Source organism: Etheostoma spectabile, chromosome 1 (genome assembly GCF_008692095.1).
Source record: "Etheostoma spectabile isolate EspeVRDwgs_2016 chromosome 1, UIUC_Espe_1.0, whole genome shotgun sequence".
In the NCBI taxonomy this organism is placed as follows: Eukaryota; Metazoa; Chordata; class Actinopteri; order Perciformes; family Percidae; genus Etheostoma; species Etheostoma spectabile.
The window spans coordinates 5,084,848-5,106,069 of record NC_045733.1 but is presented as its reverse complement, the minus strand read 5'-3'; the positions used below and the strand labels follow the sequence as shown (position 1 = coordinate 5,106,069).

The 21,222-nt window shown below is 39.1% G+C and overlaps 1 protein-coding gene across 3 annotated transcripts in view; it reads left to right on the top strand.

The window, feature by feature from the left end:
• Window positions 1-9,939: 9,939 nt before the first annotated feature.
• si:dkey-234i14.2 (heterogeneous nuclear ribonucleoprotein C) overlaps window positions 9,940-21,222 on the top strand; it is a 39,627-nt gene continuing 28,344 nt past the window's right edge. For 2 of the 3 annotated variants that reach the window (XM_032519870.1, XM_032519792.1), the window contains exons 1-2: window positions 11,832-11,940; window positions 15,064-15,139. In XM_032519870.1, the coding sequence (XP_032375761.1) occupies window positions 11,856-11,940; window positions 15,064-15,139 (161 nt within the window). In that variant the 5' untranslated portion in view covers window positions 11,832-11,855. Of the gene's footprint in view, window positions 10,163-10,454; window positions 10,458-11,831; window positions 11,941-15,063; window positions 15,140-21,222 lie in introns of those variants that run through there. The other variant, XM_032519936.1, reaches the window with a different exon arrangement.

The following is a 21,222-nucleotide window of genomic DNA, read 5'->3' as shown; positions in this document are numbered from 1 at the left end:
TAATACTTTCTACTTCACATAAATTCAGTCATAGACCACAGGTCCTCTGGTACTGGACACTGAGCAGCTCCACTGGAGCAACAGAGAAGAGAAGTAAGCAAGAGAAGTGTTTTTTACTTTTCCAATTGAAGTTACACTTTTTTTTCACTTGGATTGGCAAAACCTTAGTTGCATCATTCATTAGTAAACCTATTTTTGGACTGATCTCCTCAGATACATAAGTCCAAAGACAATGGCTCATTCACCTTTAGTCCTCAAAACTATTTGAGAATATATTATGACAAACCTGCAGATGTGCCTAGCATGAAAAAAAATAATATTCACAGGCACCAGTGAGTTCAGTGATATGTTCTCTTCATGTTGCTTCTTGAATATAAAAAACACCTCCGTGCAGCCAAATAAGTTCACATATTTAATACATCTTACAACTTACTCGTTTAATTGGTGTGTTTTTTTCTGAAATGATGATATATTTCTTTGTGTTGTGTTCAGGTTTTTACACATTTTCTATATTATCTTTTTTCCTTTTTCTGTTTCTGCAAGTTTACTTACTTTACTACAACACTGTTTCTTTTCTTCATAACCAGTAGGAGACATTTCTTTGACATTTGGACTTTCTGCAAATTCCAGAGTACAACAATAACTTTATAACCATTGATGTTGGTTCCTTGACAAAGGCTTGTGTGCCGAAACACGTCAGATTTAGTTTTTAAAGTTTTAAGATGACTAAGCCATAACAATTAAGGCTTTTTGATTTTTCCAGTGAGAGTGCCTTGGTTTTTTCCTGTGTTTTGCTATATATGTGATTGTCCCATCCAAAGAGCACCTCAAACAAACAATTTGAGTCCTGGAAGTGCTCCTCTACAGACATTTTTTTGAAACTTTTAACCATATTCCATGTAGGATGTGATGAATGCATGAATAACCTTTTTAGGTTTTAATCAAACAGGTGTTTTGTCTTCTCTCAGTACAACAACCTTGTTTACCCTCTGTGCTTCTAAGAGAGGGGAGCAAGTCTGGCCTTCACTTTCTGCACAAATATCCCCATCCAGATTTCACACTGTGTTAACCTCACAAGCCGCTTTTTTTCAGAGTCCTGCTGCTTGTCTGTATAGTCCTTTATTTACAACTGCATTTGGAATATTTTATTTGCATAAATGTAATGCATATGATGCTGATCCCACTCAGACAACAAAATACCACTTATATAAATACCACAAGAAATAATTAACAGGGATATAATTATTAAAACAAACAGTATATATGTATACAACATACATCCATACGCATCCACGCATCCACACCACACACACACACACACACACACCACACACACACACACACAAAAACACACACACACACACAGTTTTGCAGTGTTTGTAAACACTAATAGGCCCCACATGGCACAGGAAACACCATTATGATCCAAAAACACTGACATGAAATTGAAGCTGATCAGTAATCATTCACAACAAGCAGAGGAAACATATCATTACACCATTAGCTTACATAATGTTGCTATGTGAGGGAAGTGGGAAAACAGGGCTTGACTGACCTTCATCTGCCCTAAAAACACACAGTTTTAGAGATAGAAAGTAGAGAGGACAAAATAACTATCATATTCAGTAATTATCTGGTTTAGTGTCAGTGTTAGGCCAGAGAAAATCACCAGAAACTGAATGGTAAAATATCCATTACTGTAAGTCATGTATTTGTTCCTCTCTCTACAGCAGAGCAAGTAAAGTGGTGTGTAGTTTGCTCTGCAGCTGACATCATTTGCAGTTCATGCTCAGAGTATCGCCTGTCTTATACGTCCATGGCCTTTCCCCTGTCCTGTGCACAAGCATGAACGATTCTGTTGCTCTTTGGCTGGAATAGTGCTGTGTGGCTCGGTCCGAGACACTTTGTTTGTTTCCCCATTCACAGAACCAGACCTGTGCAAAACACCAGATTTGTTTGTCAGCGCTCACTCAGAACAGACAGCTAGCAATTGTGAAGAGATCATGGCTGAATTTGATAAAAAAGTGTATTGGATTAGAATCACAGATTCCACCTTTATAGATCTATATCATGCATTCTTGTGAAACAAGAAAGAACAATGTGTAAATAGGTTGCTTGTGAATCCACTCTGAATTAATAACTGACTCTACAGTTGCTCTGAGCTCAATGGAGCTTTCAGAACATTGTTTTGGGTGTTCTGCCATCCAACTACTGTTTTAGTCAACTCCACTTACAGCAGACAGCTGTTTTCAGAGTGAAAAGCTCTGAAGAACCACTGTACTACTTGCCCAGGACCAAACAGCAGACAGACACAGTTGGCGCTATGGGAATATAGAGGGCTTTTAAAATTAAGGCCGTTTTTTTCTCAGAATTGGTGGAACAAAAAAGACAAAAAGGATCTGTTTTGGATTTAACTATCGACATTTCCAAATTATAATATCCAAATTAGGTAAATTTGTTCCACTACTAATCCAGTCTTACCTAATGCAGTAGACATCAGAATAATTTACTTTTGCAATTTACCTTTGCAATACACATTATAGATCATTCAGCTGGATTCAGGAGTTTTACCAGTATATGAAATACAAATGAATCACTTGCAGTTTCTTCAACATCCAACAGTTAAAAATCTCTGTTGACAAAATATTTATATCTGTAGTTTGTAAGAAAAAAAAAAATTTTTGGTAAAAAGAATGGGCCCAAATTTAAATACATAGGGGAAAAATTTTTGAAAAAATGTATTAATTTTTTTTTTGATATAATGTTTCCTCTTTTTTTGTTCGGTATGTTTTTGTTGTGTTTCTGTTTGATTTCGTTAGGCTCCATAGCACCAGAAACATTTGTTGGTTAAGAATACTTTTTTTTTTTCGTCCAGTGGGGCCCCGGGCTGAACAAAGGGGTCCTGACCAAAAGAAGGGGGGTGGGGGAGTGAGGGTTGTTTTTTGAATGCTACTCAGACCCCACACTCTCTTTTGGGCTATCTCTGCACGGGCAAAAAGACGCTAAAGCAATTAACTGGTTTTTCCCCCAAATCCCTTCTTGATATTGATCATCCTTCTAATGCTTTTCAGAACGGCCCAAAATGATTGGTTTCCCCGAGGCCTGCCTTTTTTCGGAGCCGCTTTTTTTGCAATCTCACAATTTTTAAAAGGGGTTCAGTCATGGGTTTCTTATCCGAGAATGCCCGGGGGGGGCGCTTTATCCAAAACTGAGTGAGGAAGTGGGGACACCCTCTCTCACACAAAATTTCCAACGTTAAAAACCCAAACCAACAAAAAAGACACTTTAAAAAATGTTAAAAACGTGTGCGCTGGCCCACAATTTTTAACAAGCAGAAAATACATTTTATTCCAAGGTTTTTAATTTTCTTTTAATCTAAAAAAAAAAAAAAAAAAAAAAAACTTTACAAAAAAAAAGAAAAAAAAAAAAAGTATAAAATTCCCCTTAGTAAGTATCTATGACACCTGGATAAAAAAATACACATGGTGAAAATGTTTTTAGAGAGGTGTTAAGGTAAAAGCTGGGGGCCCGGGAAGCAAACCAGTAATAGGTCCACTTAAAGCCTTTGGGAAAATGTGCAGCTGCCCCCAGCCTTTTCTCACCCCGGCCCAAACACGCTGCCCGCCCCCAGTTTCTCAATCTCAAAAAAAAAAAAAGGGGGCATTTTGCCACCTGGGGCCTGTCACACTGTGGGGCCCTGCCGGGTTTATTTTTCCCCTCCCCATACAGGCTGCGACCAAAACGGGATGTTCAAGCGCATCCCACCCAAAAGCCCAGTTCTTAAACCTATTACATAAAGAGGGTTTTTTCACCAATGCTGTATTCTTTTACACTAAGGCCCGGGGGCGGACCAGGGTTCCGACCCGTGCTCAACCCTTATTTTGTCCAACCCCTCAAAAAAGGTTGATCCCGGACTAATCATGGTGACCTGGTCCAACCCGAAGTGTGCATACTAATACCTCACGTGCGGAAATGTGAGGGGGTTTACACTTTATCATATTTAGTGAACACATTTTGTTAAAAACTCCACCCCCTTATTTACCAGAACTAAGTTTGTAGGCCTACTTAATTCCTCGGCGGCGCAGAGACGGTTTGTGGGGTGTGTGTGGAGAGAGAGAGAGAAAAAGGGGAGAGAGAGAGAGATCTATTGTTTTACAGCATTAAATTCTAAAGCACAATTTAATAGCCTTCATCTAGTTTAATTATCCTCCTCTGCATTTCATTCATTGCATAAAATCTATGTTGCCGTTTTTCAAAGTGGGCTGCACCTGTAAGGATATTTACCTGGGGTGGAATGGGGGCCCAAGTGCAGATTTTAAAAGTTTTTAAGTTTAAAAACGTTTATTCAGAACCAACCACACGGGCGAGGGGAGTGTCCCCATTTCCAACCAAAGACATAATTTGTCCCGCCTCGGTTGTTGGAGACCTTGGTCCTGTGAAATTCACTTTGATATCGACCTGTATCTGACCCACCTCTCGACCTGGGTCGCGAAGCAGAATCAGTCAACGTGGGTTAACCCTTTCAAACACAAAGTCAACCCTGATTGAGCCTTCAATGTGAAACTGGTATGAGACACTCCAGCTAGAGAAATCAACGGGGGAGGACGGCGTGCGGGGAGTCATTGGGTGTGACATGGAGAGAAGGGGAAGAAAAAAGAAAAGGCACTCAATGATAATGTATGAGCTGTCGGCTGTGCTCTATGGTGGGGGAAAAGTGTGCAGTGGTGCATTTAAAAAGAAGATTATCATGTCAAGATACAGCAATACCTCGGTGGGCACTGATTTTCATGGGTGTTGGTGCTCTGCTCCGTCTGTCTGGGTGTAGGGGGGGACTGAAATCATATAGGCACAAAACCCGCTACGGGAGCTATTTCCACCAAAATAAGGGATGTCATCATATCAGTCATAACTTCTTTCTGCCTTAAAATCCTACTCTCAGAGAGAGAAAGAGCTGATGCTCAACTTGACCCATCTTTAAAACTACATTGTATCTGCTTAGGCTAAACTACAGTGCCTGGTTTCACTAGCATGAGTTTGTGGCCCACTCAGTTGTCCAACCGCCATCACTGATGGTTTCACTAGACATGACAAATACAGTATGGAGTTTTAGGATATTAAGTCAAAATAGACTTGACAATAAATAAAGATAATAAAACAATAAAACATTCAGACCATTCAGCAAAGCACACTGGGTAATAAGAAATTCAACACATGAACTGGTTGCTATGGACTTGTCACTAGGCTTTCTTAGTCATTGAATATTTTAGCATATAGGTAAAGCTGCCGAAGGTGAACATTATCCAAAACTCCATTTCTCAGATGAGCATCAATTTGGGAATTTGCATGCTACCACTCATTCCTTCTCAAATGTCTTGAAAAGGCTGTCGTTTGCACCATTTCAAATCACCGTTGATTTATGTTTTCCTCCGTGGGTACTCACAGGTGCATGCCCTTTAAAAAAAAAGTAGGCTGGTCAAAAAATGTTATGCCTAAATGTTGTTAGCCTACTGGCAGTACACGTGGATGCTCAGTATTTTCCGTGGGTGCTCAAGCTCGAGGAAACCATTGAGCCAGTCATCTTTATTGTATTCCATCTTCAAGTCAGTGATGATACTTTGGCATCAGGTGGCGTGGTTAGCAATAGGGTTGCATTCTCAAAAAAAGCAACTCCAAACTCATGTTGCTGTCGTGTTGCGTTTTTTTTTGGGTCAGACCCAGCAATGGCGGCCGAGACTGACAGCTACATGGAAAAGTATTCACCAAACAAGCCACTTTGAAATTTTTCTGTTTTCATAAATACAAAAGCTGGGTGACCCCCCCTCCCCTGAACAAAAAAAAGATTGGTGACCCCCCCCCAAAACAAAGAATAAAAAGGGACTTTGACTCTCCCATTTTTTCCTTTTGGTCCATTCCATAGATACAAAAATGGTTGGAAAAAAATTTTTTTAGGGATAATGCCTTGATCCATTTTTCCCAAAGGGAAAAAAGGGGGTTTTCACGGGAAGGGGTTTGAGTGTAAAAGTGCAGGCAAGTTGCGGGGGCCAATAGATGGGCACCCAAAAATAGCTGGTTTTTGTTTGATTTTAGGGGAAAAAAACCAATCCAGAGAAGGCGCAACAGTTTTTTTTAAAAACCACGCCCTTTTTTCCCGCCCCCAAAAACTCAGAAAAAACCCCTGTATCAAGTTATATTCACTTTTTGGCAGACATTCGCACTACCATTAGCTAACAGATGTAGGTAACAAACCCGCCTCCCAAGCCCGGCGTGATTTGTGATATTGAAGCACAACTAAGATCTACACTTTTGATCTTTTTTTCATTTCTCTAAACCTAAATTCCCTTTAAATCTTTATGAGAATTCAGCTGTGACTTGGTGTGGAAGTCTGTTCCTGAATGCGGTAGCAGTTGGTGGGTTCTGTGTCAATGAGAAAAAGGGTGTAAGAATCTTAGTTATCAATCTAGTACTGACTTCTCAAGATCCATCCCAAAAACAAAAAACAAAACCCCCGGTTTTTTTAAACTTTAATTTTCCCTGCAGGAGAAGGTTTAAACTTTTTTTGGAGGGCCACGTGCCAACTTTTTTTTTTATAGCGGGCTGTTTAAACCTCGCAGGGCGGCCTGCCTCCTCATGGGATTAATAAACAATTTTTTAAAAAAAAGTGCAGACCCCTGTTTCTTTGCGGTGGGGTCCGTTTTGTCAGTTGGCAAAGCACAGCTTGAATAGCGAAAAAAAAAAAACAACCTCTTTCTGCGGGATGGTTTTAGTTTAAACCCATAAATGCTTGTATACTATACCCAACATTTTTTTTCCACAAATTTTTTTAAAAATAACAGAAAACCAAATTTGTTTTTCCCAAAAAAAATCAAAAACCCTTGATTTTTTTTTTTGGGTTTTCTATTTCCATGAAAACCCCTTGTTTTTTTTAGGGGGCTTTTCCTCAGCTAGGCTCCAAAACAGTTTTAGTTTTTTTCTCCTGCATTTGTTTTTTTATTTCATTTTCTTCTCTCTCATAATTTATTTGTATATTGTGCCCAATATTTGAATCGGGCCCTGAAATTTCCCACTTTCCTCACCCTAAAAGGCTAGTTTTTTCTCCGGGTTCTGCCATCCCCCTTAGTTTTTCTGTTTACTTTGAGTCATTTAGCTGGGTGCTTTCCACCCCCGGGGTTTTCTCCAAACTACCTTTTCCCCCCTTATCCTTTTCTCACCCCCTTACCTCACTGCTGTTTCTCTTTTTAATTCCTCTGATGGTTGACAGTGAACCCAAATGCACCTATCTGAGACTCAATGAAGTCAAAGCCATAAACACATAAAGTAGGAGGAAAAACCTTTCTTTCACAGTCTGGAAATTATAAATAGTGAGGGCATGTATTTTTCTGCATAAAAAAAACTGTCGGTAAATGTTGTTGTTTTTCTTTTGGGTTTTAACAAGGCCCAAAGGGCACGCGGGCTGTCCCTGAAAAATTAGCACGGGAAAAATGTATTTCATGTGAAAAAATTTTACTTTTTTCTTGGGAATTTATCACTTTTTAAATGTGGTGGAAAATACTCAGATATTTTAGTTTGGGAAAAAGTTAAAATACCCCTTTAGAAATACTCTATTACAATACAATCCTGCATTCAAAATCTTAAGTAAAAGTACAAAAGTATCAGCATCGAAATAAAGTACCAAAATTAAAAGTACTAGTAAGCCAGAATGGCCCATGTAAGAATACTATATCATTGGATTATGACTAGCAATCCAGTAATGTGCAAAACGTCAAAATGTCGCAAATGGTTAAAAAGGGGGTTAAATTTTTAAATTTCGTTTAAACGCTGGGTATCAAACCTTTCAAAAATATCCCAACAAAAAGAAAATTTTTTTTAGGGTACTTTAATATTAACTTTTGGGTTTCATAGCAAGGGGTATACAGGTTTATCGATAAACCCCGGGGAAAAAGAAAAAAAAAAATACAATCATTCGTTTTATAAAGATTTCCTTGCCTCCTTTTCTGGTGCAAAGGACCTAAAGCACCTTTTGAAATATAATAAAATGAAAAAAAAAAATGAAAAAAAAATTTCCCCCAAAAAAGTTTTTAAAAAAAAAAAATGGGTTTAATTTTGGGGTTAGATCAGTAAACCAAAAAAGTACAATAAATATCTTCAAAAAAGGTTAGTGGTCATTGCTAGGAAGGAAAAAAGGGGCAGTATAAGGGGTTCTGGGTACTTGTATTAAACCCCAATTGGTACAAATCACTTTTTTTTAGTAAAAGCTTAAAAAAAGCCTACTACCATTTTATCCTCATGTTCTTGTTTCAGGCGTTTTATATCAATCTCAGCAAACACATCCAAGCTGAGAAGGCATGCATCCAAACAAGGCAGCAGGAGCCCTTAGGTAACAACCTGTGTATTTGAAGGGAATACAACAGCAGATTATCTTTTTTGAGGGCATGCCCTGTTTTTATTATTCCTGGTTTTTTGTTTTCTGGTTAAAATTTTTGGGGGTTTTCACTCCAAAAAAATGGTTTTTGTTATTAAATATGGGGAAAAACCCCAAAAAACAAAAGGGACCCCTCCGCATTAGGATTCCCAAAAGGGCTTTTGGGTTTTTTAAAAACAGAAAAAGTATTATTATTTTAACTCAGTGCCTTGTACCTTATAGATCGACAGCCCCGGGCTAATTTAGTTCCCCGCACCGACTGAGAGCCCCGATCCCAAAGGGGTTTAAAATTTTAAAAAATGCAAATTTTCCTGGGGGTTTGGTAGTGTGAAAAAGGGGGGGAATAAACATTTTTGAGTTGACCAAGATTTAAAATTTGGCTTACCGCCAGGGCTTACTCGTGTGGTTGTTAAAGAAGCTAATTTAAAACCCCCAGGAAAAACCTTCCTCAGGGGAAACCGAAAGTTAAAAACCCCCAAAGGGGGTTTTTCTCTTCCCAAATACAGCACAACAAAAAATGGAACAAAGATTAGGGGACAAATGCACAGGTTTTCAAAATGTAAAAAATGATTCAGGGTGGGTTGGTTTTTTGATGTAGGAGTTAATTTAATCAAGGGCCCCAGTGATGGGAAAATGTTGTGATAGTAAAAATAATGGGTACTGCAGGAGATTTTTAAAAAATTAAATTTTTATGTAGCTACCTGTTAAATTTGTTAAGGGGTTTTGTGTTGGGGAAAATTTAAATCACTGTTTTAGTTTTTCCAAGGGGAATTTCTTTGTTCCCCATGAAGTGAGACAGCAGGTTTTACTTGTGGGTTTAAACCCTTATTTTTTAACTTACCGAACACAAGGACATGTGGGCGCCTGTTTAGTGGTAATTTTTCCCGAATGCCTATCTTTGAAATCCCCATTTAAACAAAACATAAAAAATTCTCTTAAAACAGGGCAAGTCCCCTTTTTTTTTCCGAACCCTTTTTGATTATTGGCCCCCGTTAAATTTGTTTGCTTGTATGGTGCATATTTGGTAGTCCGGGGCCCTTGTCAGTGAAAATGAAAAGGGGTTTGAGGTCCCTGTCTTTGAGTATAAAATACACCCCAAAAACCACCTATGCTCTCCCCACAAAACACACCCCAAAAACACAACACACACACACACACCCAAAACCCCACAAAAACACGAACACACACGCATACACCCCACAAACACCCACACCCCGTACGCCCCCACACGCACACAAACACAACACCCACACACACACAACCCAAAAACAAAAAACACACCCCACACACAAACACCACACAACCCCACAAACACAACACAAACCTCGGCTTCCCCTTTTCCCGGCAGGGGAAACTGTAAACCCCGAGCTCCAGCCAGCTCCTGTTGCTGAGGGGGAAACCCCAGTGACCCTCAAAACAATCCTCCTTTCCAGTTCTCCCTTTTAATGGAACAGCCCGTGCCCCTCTATCCAAAAACCCCGGCCCTTTTGGGAAAAAATTTATACAAATTTCCCTTGGTGTTCACTAGTGGGGTTTTGGGCCCTGACTCCCCGTAGTTCCCCAGCAGTTTGCCAAAAAGAAATCAGAACCCACACACACCACACAACACACGACAAAAACCCATACACACACAAAACACAGCGAGACAAGGGGCGGAAAAAAAAAAAAGAAGCAAAGAAATCCTCGGGAGCCTTCCCTCTGTTTTTGGGTTTTGCATCACTGATAGGGCCCTGTTCCGCACAAGTGAGGATAGGGGTTTTTCCCTAGTATGTGGGTTTTTGCCTGGGTAAGTGGGGTTTGCATGCAGCCGGTGTTTTAAAGCACAATATTCCCCTGTGCTTCTAAATGTTTATTTCCTAGCCTCTTTTTTCTGCCTTTTCCTCTGTTCATAGGATCAGCCTGTGTTTGATAGTCTGAATCCCAGGTTTCTTTTTACTTTTGCCTCAGATCTGTTTTTCTGGCTTCCTCCGTACCTACTCACTGATCCAATCAGATGGTGGTTTTGAGAAAGGAAATGTGGGGTGTTTGAAGTTAGGATGTCAACATTGTTGATGCATTAAGAGGTATCTCTGACAACTTCACCAAAACTGTGCAGTACATGTGCTGTATAGATGATCAAATCTCTAACATTAGCAAGGTCAGCACTTGCTCTTTGGGCAAAAATGCTTGTGAAACAGAAATGCCTGAAGACCTAATTATGTCTTGTGGTGGACTAAAGCATGATTCCCCCCCCCCAGCTGTTAAATGAATAGTGCATCTCTTTTGTTGCATCTTATTGCAACTTCCACACTAGTTCAGAAACAGCACTCTACTCAAAACGATACGTCTGTTGGGAAAGTGAAGTCTTATAGAGTTAGACTTAGAAGACTAACTCTATAAGTCTTAGAGTTCTATAAGTCTTAGAGTTCAATACAGGACTAAAGACTCCACAAAAAAAAGTGAAACTCATTTTAGCCTATCTCTGTGGTTTTCAGTGATGTGGAATCTTTTCAAGGCATATAACTCCGATCATGTATGGTCACTGTAATGCAAGAGCTTTCATCCAACTCCGTTTTTGTTGCTTTTGGTGTACAGATCCATTTTCTTTCTGGCTCACAGCTCCGCTCTCAACATGCCATCTATTTACATTGACCTTCCCCATCTTTTCTATCTGCCTTGCTTTATTTATTAATTTAATTACATTCAAGTGAATTCAATCAAATTCAATTAAATTGTATTTATAGTATCAAATAATGACAATAGTTATCTCAAGACACTTTACAGATAGAGTATGTCCAGACCACATTCTATAAATTATATCCCAACAATTCCAATAATTCCCCCATGTATATGTGGGCGTTATAATCCATGTTTTATGTTGACAGTGACAGTTGACTGCATTTATCCTTGAGAGTCGAAACAAAAGCTTCGTGGTTGCCGCATGGCTCAGACCTGAGGTCATTTGCAGTGCAAGAAATAAAGAGGATGCAGCGTGACAGAGTGCAGAGCCTGTCAGCGAGGTCCATAGTTTGACTGACTACCTCCTCTTCATGTGTAAGGTGCCAGACTGTGGCTGAATAATCTGAATAATACTCTTTGAGGTAACTAAGGGCTACAAAGCTTTGTGCTTATTAAAGTGAAGATAAGCCAAGAATGGCCTCTTTTCTAATCTATGAAATGTATTAAACATCAGCATAATGCACAGCAGGGTGCAAATGGAATGTGTGACAACAAAGCATACAGATTATCTAATTAAATGGAAGTGTAAATCTAAATACAAGGCAAACAACCTTTGTCATATTTAAAGGATGGAACAAACTCAGGTGGAGGAATGTGTTTGGTTTATGTGTCACTTTCTGCTGCTTTATGGAAATAGTGTTTAATATTGACAACTTTGTTCTAAACCAGAAGAGTCAGAGAGTTATGGGTTTTAGCAATATCATTACCAATTCGATTGATGGAAGTGGCAGTAAGAAAGGGAAATGTACAATCCAAAAAAAGAAAAGAAAATATAACTTACTGCAACTTCATTTTTCATCAAGGTATTTCAGTTTCTTAAATCTACCAAAGCCTGTTATAGTGAAATTAATTTTGCAGTCCCAGTCGCGCTACTTGGTTGTTGCAGGCATTCAGTCGTAATTGCTTAATTGTCATCTTTTTTGGGTGGAATGTTTGTGAGCAGAATTGCAAAATGTTGTTTTTTATTAGATTGAAATACCACTGAAAATATTTGTCATTGGCTCATGTATTTGTGCTCTGTTCTGTTCTCTGTAAAAAAAGATGCGGTTCAACCATTACATGAAAAATTTAAGAATCAGGAAGAAAGAACGATGAAAGAAAAGAAAAAAATTGAGCAACATTTTTATCTGCTCATGTTATACTGTATGTTCTATCTCCCACACATCAGTGACTTCAAAGTGCACAGATGATAGAACATACCATAGTAAATTAAATCTTCTTGTGCGCATTACAATGTTAATGCACAGTGTGTGTGGTGTGTGTGTGTGTGTGTGTGTTGTGTGTGTGTGTGTGTGTGGTGTGTGTTTGTTTGTTTTTGCATAGAAGATGAGGCTGCTTGCCAGAAAAGGTCTGTGAACATAAAATGCATGCTGTGCACGAATTCCCCCAATTCATGTCTTTCAGCAGAGTCCATGACTGCCTTGATGTTTTGTTCTTGAGTTTTACGGTTGCATACATGAATCACCTGAAGCATAATTAAAAGCAGTGATGTAAAAAAATAAATGAAAGTCCTCTTTTTTCAAATTTAATTGATCCTGATAGAAAGAGAAGTTGTCTTTTCAGTGTATGCAGGGAGGTTTGGACAGAGCTGCTTTCCTGGAGCTGGTGGAGAACTCAAGGACACTTCAGCAGGGCGGATGCTGACTGACTGTCTGGGGTCTTCAAAGGCCTTCTAGTCTCCTGCCTCCTCTGGAGATTTAGAATCATTTAGAATTTTCCAGCTACTGTGATTCAACCGGCTCTCACTTTGGCTTGGTATGAAGCAACAGTCTGGCACTCTGCTTGACATCCGTTGGTACAAAGCACAGTGACAGACTGTAGACCGTGGCAGAGGCGGACGCTTTCTAACCTATTATGGCTGATCACATGTGATCTTGATTGTGTCCTCTTGTGCCCTTTGCTCATATTTTACAATGTGCTGCCTTTTATGCTACTATATGATCCTCTTGTATTGGAGTCTCTTGGGTTTGTCCCTGATTTAGCTGATCTGTAGTGAGAATAATGGTTTCCCATACAATGTTATCATGACATGCCGCCCATGATTATAATACTATCACCATACAGACAATTTTGTGATATGAAATACAACATACAATAATTGTCTTTGATGCATACCACTGGAATTAGTTCTCCATACTATTCCATGCTGTCATTTCTATGTTGCGGTTCCAACAATCATTCGTTTTTTAATGATTTATTTATGTTAGAATCAAATGTCTTTTCCTCCCTTTTTTTAAAAGTTTGACCTAACTAAAACTCTAATAATGAAAATGAAAGTAAATAATATTAAAATGAAGGTGGAGTCTGCACTTCTTTTTTCTTTTATACCTCCATGGCCTTTCCCCTGTTCTGTGCACAAGCACAAACGGAACAAAGCTGTGTGGCTCAGTCCAAGCTGCTTTGTTTGTTTCCCATTTACAGAGCTAGGGCTGTGAATGAACAACAGATTCTTTTGCAGCGCACACACAGAACAGACAGCCAGCTTTGAGGAGATATTCTCTAAATTTGACAAAAAGTGTATTGGATTAGAATCTTAGCCTCCACCTTTAAAAGAATAATTGAAGTAACAGATGAGAAACATAAGATCAGATGTTTGTAACACATTAACACCCCCTATTTAGCATCTTTCATATGTTTAACACATAAAAAACATTTTCCATTTAATAAAAAAAGCAAATGAAGTTCATCACAAACCTCAAAATGGAAAATTACCATAACACATTGCAATTCACAATGTAAATGTACGGTTGTTTGCTAGCGTGCATGCACGTGTGCATTTGTGAGTGTGAAGTCTACAATGAAGAAGCTAATTGTAGCACATAGGATTTTGTTTACCAAATAACTGTCTGATTACCTCCTGAGGTTTTGCTCCCGTAGAGCGAGACAACTGTGCTCAGCAGCCTCCTCCTGTCTTCCTGTGTAATGGCTTATTCATGCTGTCAATCATACAGTCGTCATGTTGCTCAGCAAATGCATTATAAAACTCAGTTTTGTTTCCTTCTGCCCTACAATCTCTTCTGCCCCAAACTGTGAAGACGAGAAACTGTCTAGTATGTTTTTAAAGATTTGTTTGTGATACACATTGTTCTTGCCTTTTGTTGCCTAAACAGCAGAGTTGGCTGCAGAAAAACTATCCAGCAGGTCACTGTTTGACTAAAACTGCCTCACTGTTGTGGGAGGTAAAGGCATACACGTGTCTAAATTTCTTTTCACGCATTCAAACCCACACTTAATTAATTGTAGCTTCCAGCCATTTGACAGTCACGCTGTGTGAGTGTATGTGCAGCTGGCTCAGTCACACTCCATTCACCACCCATCTGTCCATGTCAGACCGGCCTCCTCTCCTCCTCTTTTTGCTCTTTCACTTTTTTTTTTCTCTTTTACACTCACCTTTGGTAAATCACTGCTGAGCCATGAGCAACGTGAGCAGTGAGCTGTTGGCATATCCTGTAATCAAGGTGGCTCGTGGTTAATTGGCCCATTGGATCATGTCTGTGGAGGTGTTCGCAAGACAGACGTATATGGAAACATACCGAGAGAGATTGGGTGTGGCTTTTGAGACAAGTCTAAAGTTTCACCAGGTTTCTGATGCACACTTGCAGACAGGAGACAAAAATGGAGGTTAACAGCTGGCTCGGAGTGGCAGAAGCAATTTAATGAAGAGTGATGGATGATAGATATATGTGAAAAACAGCAACAGTCAGTCTTAGCCAGCCCTTTAGTCATTATCATGTTGAATGATGACAACAACTACAAAAGTTCAGGTAAATTTTGCTCAAACTCAAGTGTAGGACAAACACGACCAGACAATGTGGTGGGTTTGCAGGTTAGTGTATATTTTTTCTAGGCTTTGTACCCCTGCTGTGTTGTGTTATGATGCTTTTAACTGTGTCAGTACAAAGTTAATTGGTTGCTCTTCCATGCAGACATGAGCATGAGTGGAGAGTTGAAGTCCAGCCGCTCCAGGGCAGCGAGTAAGAGAGCCAGCAACAACATTTATGGGTGAGTAGGACCCCCCCCCCTTCACACACATGCATGCACGCACGCACGCACACACAGACAGACACACACACACACACACCCGCACACACAGACATACACACTCTTGCCCCCACACACTCTAAGATAATGTACTCTATTATTTGCTGCAACCCTGTATCTGTAACTTAATGGCTGCAACTCGGCATTGCAATCAATGCAGCATTATTATTATTAGCTTCATACCAGCTGTGTGTAAGCTGCTATTGATTTTAGCCAGAGGTGCTGTCTCCATCCGTCAATGTTTTAATCTCTCTGTTGATGTAGTGCACACATATGACTGAAGCTCATTACTGTTTATAGCTGGCGGTTCAATACAGCGCTGTGGAGCTACACAAACATTGTGTGCTAAGATAGGCGGCGAAGGGAATGGAGGGCAATGGGAAAGACAACAGTGTGTGGACTTTCAGACATCAGAAATACTTTATTTACTTTAAATTCATTCATGCCTTCATTACCCTTACCTTCAACTTTCTCCTTTAACTGCATCTCCTTCTCTGGCTGCAGCTCTGTAGGTTTAAGATCTTCTAATGAGCATAAACGACTAGGGCTGTGCAATTAATCGAAAGTTAATTGTGATTATGATTTTGGCTCCCAATGATCACAAAAACAGAAAAATTGAGAAAAACAATTATTTAGCTCATTACGCTTTGCAAGAATACTGGTATTTTCTCTTGTGTTTTGAATGAAACAAAGTTTAAATAAGAAAAGTATTAAGGCAAATTTCAAAGTTGTATTACTGTTGATTTATTTAACTTTTCCCACTGTTTTTTAAGTTCAATAATTGCAACTTCTTTCCAGAAGTCAACGAGTAATTGTGTTAAATCATTGTGATTTCAATATGGACCGAAATACTTGTGATTATATTTTTTTCCATAATTGAGCAGCCCTATTAACCACACAAAGTACTCTGATGTTTGTGTGAAGTTTGAGCTTTTACCACACTTATTCTGATATTGCATTTTCTCGTACATGTCGTCTGAAAGTCAATATATCGTCCTTCACACAGTAATGGATAAGGAAACAATTAGCAAAGCCCTTATACCACTTTTTAAACTGAGTCAGGCCCGTTTTTATATTGTATGTATGTAATGTTACTTTTTCTAACTTTCCTGTATAATAAATAAATGAAATAAAATGAAAAACAACATCACATAATCAAAAAAGACAAGGGTGACACCATTATTGCAAAACAGGTTAACATTTATTGTGTTGCTGAAAACGCATTTTTTGTTCCACTTCCAAAGATGTAAAATAATATAATTATCCACACAAGAATGCAAAATAGTTTGGGAATACAAACAAGAGTAGTAAATGCATACTAGAAAATTCCGCAGAAATTTTATCAGTGTGCCTGTTATTGGGGCCCATCCACACACACACACACACAATGGAAACGTCAGTTAGGAGTCAGTTGGTCAACATGGCCGCCAGGGAACAGTGTCATGATAGGGGTGTGTGTGTCTGAGTGTGTCTGTGTCTGTGTGGGTGAATGTGTGTGTGTGTGTGTGTCAGAATTGGTTGCTATGATTCTAGCGCAAGAATTTTAAGTCTGACAGACTCCATACTTAGATATCTGCGACCGGCACAAGATTTCCGATATGTTCACCAAAAATTATGTCTGAAGACTGAAAACTGGAGGAGAGAGAGCAATTTGTTTGTTTCAGAGCATCGTCCTGCAGCCCCTCCCTCTGTCCTGTCAGTATCAGAACCTGTTGCTATGGTGATTTTGTCAGAGAGGGAGCCAGATTTTTTTTCCAGTGTTGTCTATCTGCATTTGGTGAGCCTAGCGCGAAAAGTTTTAGTCCGATAGACTCCATAGTTACATGTTTGCGATCGGCACAAGATTCCCTACATTTTGACCAACTATGATGTCTAAAGAATTAAAACTGGAGGAGAGAGAGCAATTTGTTTGAGAGAAAAAATCACTGAATCGTCCCCAGTCAAAAGATTTTGTAAATTCTGTCGACGTTGGTAGACACAACCAACAATTTAAGACCGACGACTCCATAGTTACATGTCTGCGACCGCAAACAAATTCCATATTTTGACAATAATGAGGTTGAAGAGTTAAAATGGGCGAGAAGCAATTTGTTCGGAACATAGATATTCGTTAACATGTATCAACTTGGCACCAATCTAGCTTCACATTTTTTTCACATAACACACTGGAAAATTACACTAAAAGGGACTACGAATGGTTTGGGAATTTGGCTAGAATATCTGAACGCATTGTCTCGAATTCAAAGTCAAATATGTCTCTTCTAAACATAATCAGTTAAGGTAAAGTATGAGCAGCGCATCCAACGAATTTAAATGTGAGAGCCCGTTTTTCAATGTAATGAGAATTTGCCTTTTTCTAATTTCCGTATAAAAAAACCTGGACAAAATTGAAACACAACACACATCCAATCAAAAGACAGGGTGAATTGTTGCGCGGTTAACTGGATAGTGTGGGACAAAATTTTGGCAAGATTAAGATGAAAATAATATAATGTATGCACAAATAATAGTATTGGGAGGGCTTAACAAACCAACGGCAACATGAATTAAGGATGTAATATTATTGATGCCAACTGTTTGTCCCAGTCCAAATCAGCAAATCTCATAATTATTCTGAAATAGGGGACTCCACATTGAAAATGTTCATTCCTGAATCAATAAAAAGTTAATAAAAAAAAGAAGAAAAGAAAAAAAAAATCCTGGCAGCACCATATCCTATCTCTGTGCTGGTTTTATCATAGCATACAGTAGAATGTGTATTGCAGTATTGGACATTATGTATTATGTCCCCAGCAAGTCTTTCAAAATCAGTTAATCCAGCTCTCTGCATGCGCACCCTTCTCCACTCTCTCTGACCATCTCTGACATAACCCTTAAACCCCCAAACGTTATTTACCCATTCCACCACACAGTTATTCAACACTGTGTGCCATGCATTACTGAGGTTAGTCACACACACACACACACACACGCAAAATGACTAACCACAAATGGACGCACCTGAGGTAGCAGCCCCGATAAAGACTGAGATAACTGGAATTTAAAGTTAATGATCACATTCAATCAAGTACACCAAGCTGAGAACCTGCCCGTACAAACACAGAAAAACAGAAAAGCAAAACTAAACAACTACAGCCCTGTGCGGCTCTGTGTGGGGATTGGGGGAAAAATTGACACAGCATAGTTTCGACAATATTTTCGGTGGCAATACTGTATCGATACACAGACGCCAAGTATCGATCTTTAATTATGCTGTATATGTGTTAGTCGGTTTGTCCGTTTGACAATCCTATTTTTTAAATTTGAGATGAACAAACAGAGAAATGTATCTTTTTAGATAAAACAGATGTTGACAAAGTTTCTTTTTGGGGGCATCATTTGAAATTGGGAAAAAATTTGAAGTTGGGAAAAAAAATAATACATTGCAATATGTTGCAGAATATTGCAATATGTTTAAAATCTCAATAATATGGTATTGTGACATAAGGATTGTGATGATATTGTATTGTTCTGATAGGAATGTTTATATATTAATAGAATTTTTAAATGATGGTGGCACTATAGATGAAAAGTCAGAGGATCACCAAAGGTATTATTAATCATCCTGAGGGCAGCTTGTATGAGTGTACAAACATTATGACAATCCATCCGATAGTTCTTGAAATATGTCAACAAAAAAGACAAATTACATCCTCATTGAGGCCCTGAAGAAAAAGTCAGTAGATCACCAAAGTCATTATGGGTTCATCCTCTATGCACATGCTATGCACCATGAATGTCTGTACAAAGTACAAAGTGATCCCTTTGATAAGTCTTGAGATGTGTCAGTCTAGACCAAAGTGGGCCATCCAACCGACATGCCATCCCTATGCCACTATCTTTATCTTAAACTGCAAAAGGTTCTTAAATTGGTTTTGCTTTCATGTTCGTTGGAAGGCAGCATCTAAATGTGTTTGATCTGCATGATCATTTCCCAATAACAAATACCACAATGCAGCTAAAGTCAGAAATGTAAATAATGGCGAGACAGCCACCAAAATTCTCTCTGTCCAATCTCCCAATAATCCTGCTCCATGCTGCTGGCAGCAGAGTGCCCCATCTCCTCCCTTCTCCCACTGTTCTCACAGCACTGGCCAACAAACACTGCTGCCTGTGGCCTAGATTACTTCGCAAACAAACTTTCCAACTCATGTCAAAGATGCTAAAGCAATGTAATTGGTTCGTGAAACACCACGCAGGTTTCCAGCATTTTACTATTGCTAGAAAGTTGGATTATTTAGGTCAATAAATAAAGTGTCACCTTCTGTCAGTAGTTGAACTAAAATGTTTTTTATTTATAACTTTTTAATTTTATATGTCTTAATGTAGTTAGAGTCATTTCTTGTCTCATGATAGCTGTCACAGCCATTCCCATCCCCGTCCCGTCCCATCCCCTTCCTCTCACTACCGCCATAAGTCTCTCCCCAGGCCATTTGCTTCAGAGCGACCCTGACAAAATAAGGGTTTTGACATAATTTATTGTCCGTGCTTTCTGACTATCACAGGTCCCCTTTAGCTTGGCGAGTCCCAGCTGTGGAAGAAGGAATGGGGTAGAGTAAGGCTAGCATTTCAAAACCCAGATGCTGCAGCCGTGGCCTCAGTGTGCTCCAGTGCACTACTACAAAAGCTCACTGTACTGTGTGGCCTTTATAAGGAGACTCAGGTGCCAGAAGGTGGTGTGTGTGCGTGTGTGTGTGTGTGTGTGTGTGTGTGTGTGTGTGAGTATGTGTGCGTGTGTGCACGTGCACACAATTATAGAATGACATTAATAGCTATATGGGTTAACCAGGACAAAAGACTGTTGTATTTTTTTTGCCTCGCTACCCTGTTTCACTCTGGAAATATCCGGCCTGTGTAAAGATCATTACTGCTCATTTTATTATCTGCTCCATTTTGCATCTCAGTGAAGAGGGGACTGGCCTGAACACCAAGTGGCAGAGCGTACTGAGCATCTGGTCTCTGGCATTTTTGTCTGCTTTCTCCACGTGCTGCAATCTTTTAACATTCTCTCATCTGTTTTAATTATCAGAAGGGCTGGTCATAGAGGAGTTTAAGTTAGGATGGAAATGGTGTAGTTTTGCTCATGTGTCATATGGGCTCAAAGAGACTATGGGAGCAGGAGAAGTGGAGGCATTAGGGTATGAAGTCTGCAGTTGCCAGGAGCAGTGAGTAATGTCCTATGTGTTTTGTGTGATTAACAGTAACTTAAAGGTTAATCTGATGGCAGATATGACAAAGATTGGAAATAGCATGACAAGAAAAAGGTCACATAATAGGGCCACTAAAAAGACAATTCTGGTTTATTACAACTTGGGTCTTTATTGTTATGGTTTTGGACATCAGTTTTTAAGTTACGGTTACTGTACTCATCACATTAATTGCTATAATAACTAAAAAGTAGGCAGATCAGACAAGAAGAATTAACAGTTTGACTGATCATGCAGTTTTTAAACAAATAAAAATAAGTCAAACTTATTTGGAAAAGAAGACAAAGATGTAAGGTAAAATCCAAACTGTTAGGGATGCAAACATCCATAAAAGTTTACAGATCGATTTCCCGTTTCAAATTTGGCTCACGCCTTACTGTAGTTGTGCATGGCTTACCTATCAGACTTTGTTATAGTTACAACTACATCTCAGCTGTTAGTTTGGTGAGTGTAATGTTGCCATAACATGACAAAATCTATAAAAATAAAAACAGACCTTGTAAAAAACCTGGATTATCATATAAGGTTTTTTTTAGAAGCAGTATGGCAGCATTGCAAATAGATCAGTAAAAAGCCACAGTATGCAGCTTATTTTACTGAATATATTTTTAGTCATGTCTTTCTCCATCTCATCTGTTCCCATGCAACACTTGTCACTTATTTTGTCAGATTGTATATGTGTATTTAGCCTGAGGCTTGGCTGGCTGGCATCTGTAAAATCCACCACAAGCTGGGAAAAAAGCAAAGGGCAAATGGAAGGCCATCTGCAGTTAGGAAAGCAATGTTGAAGTTCACTCA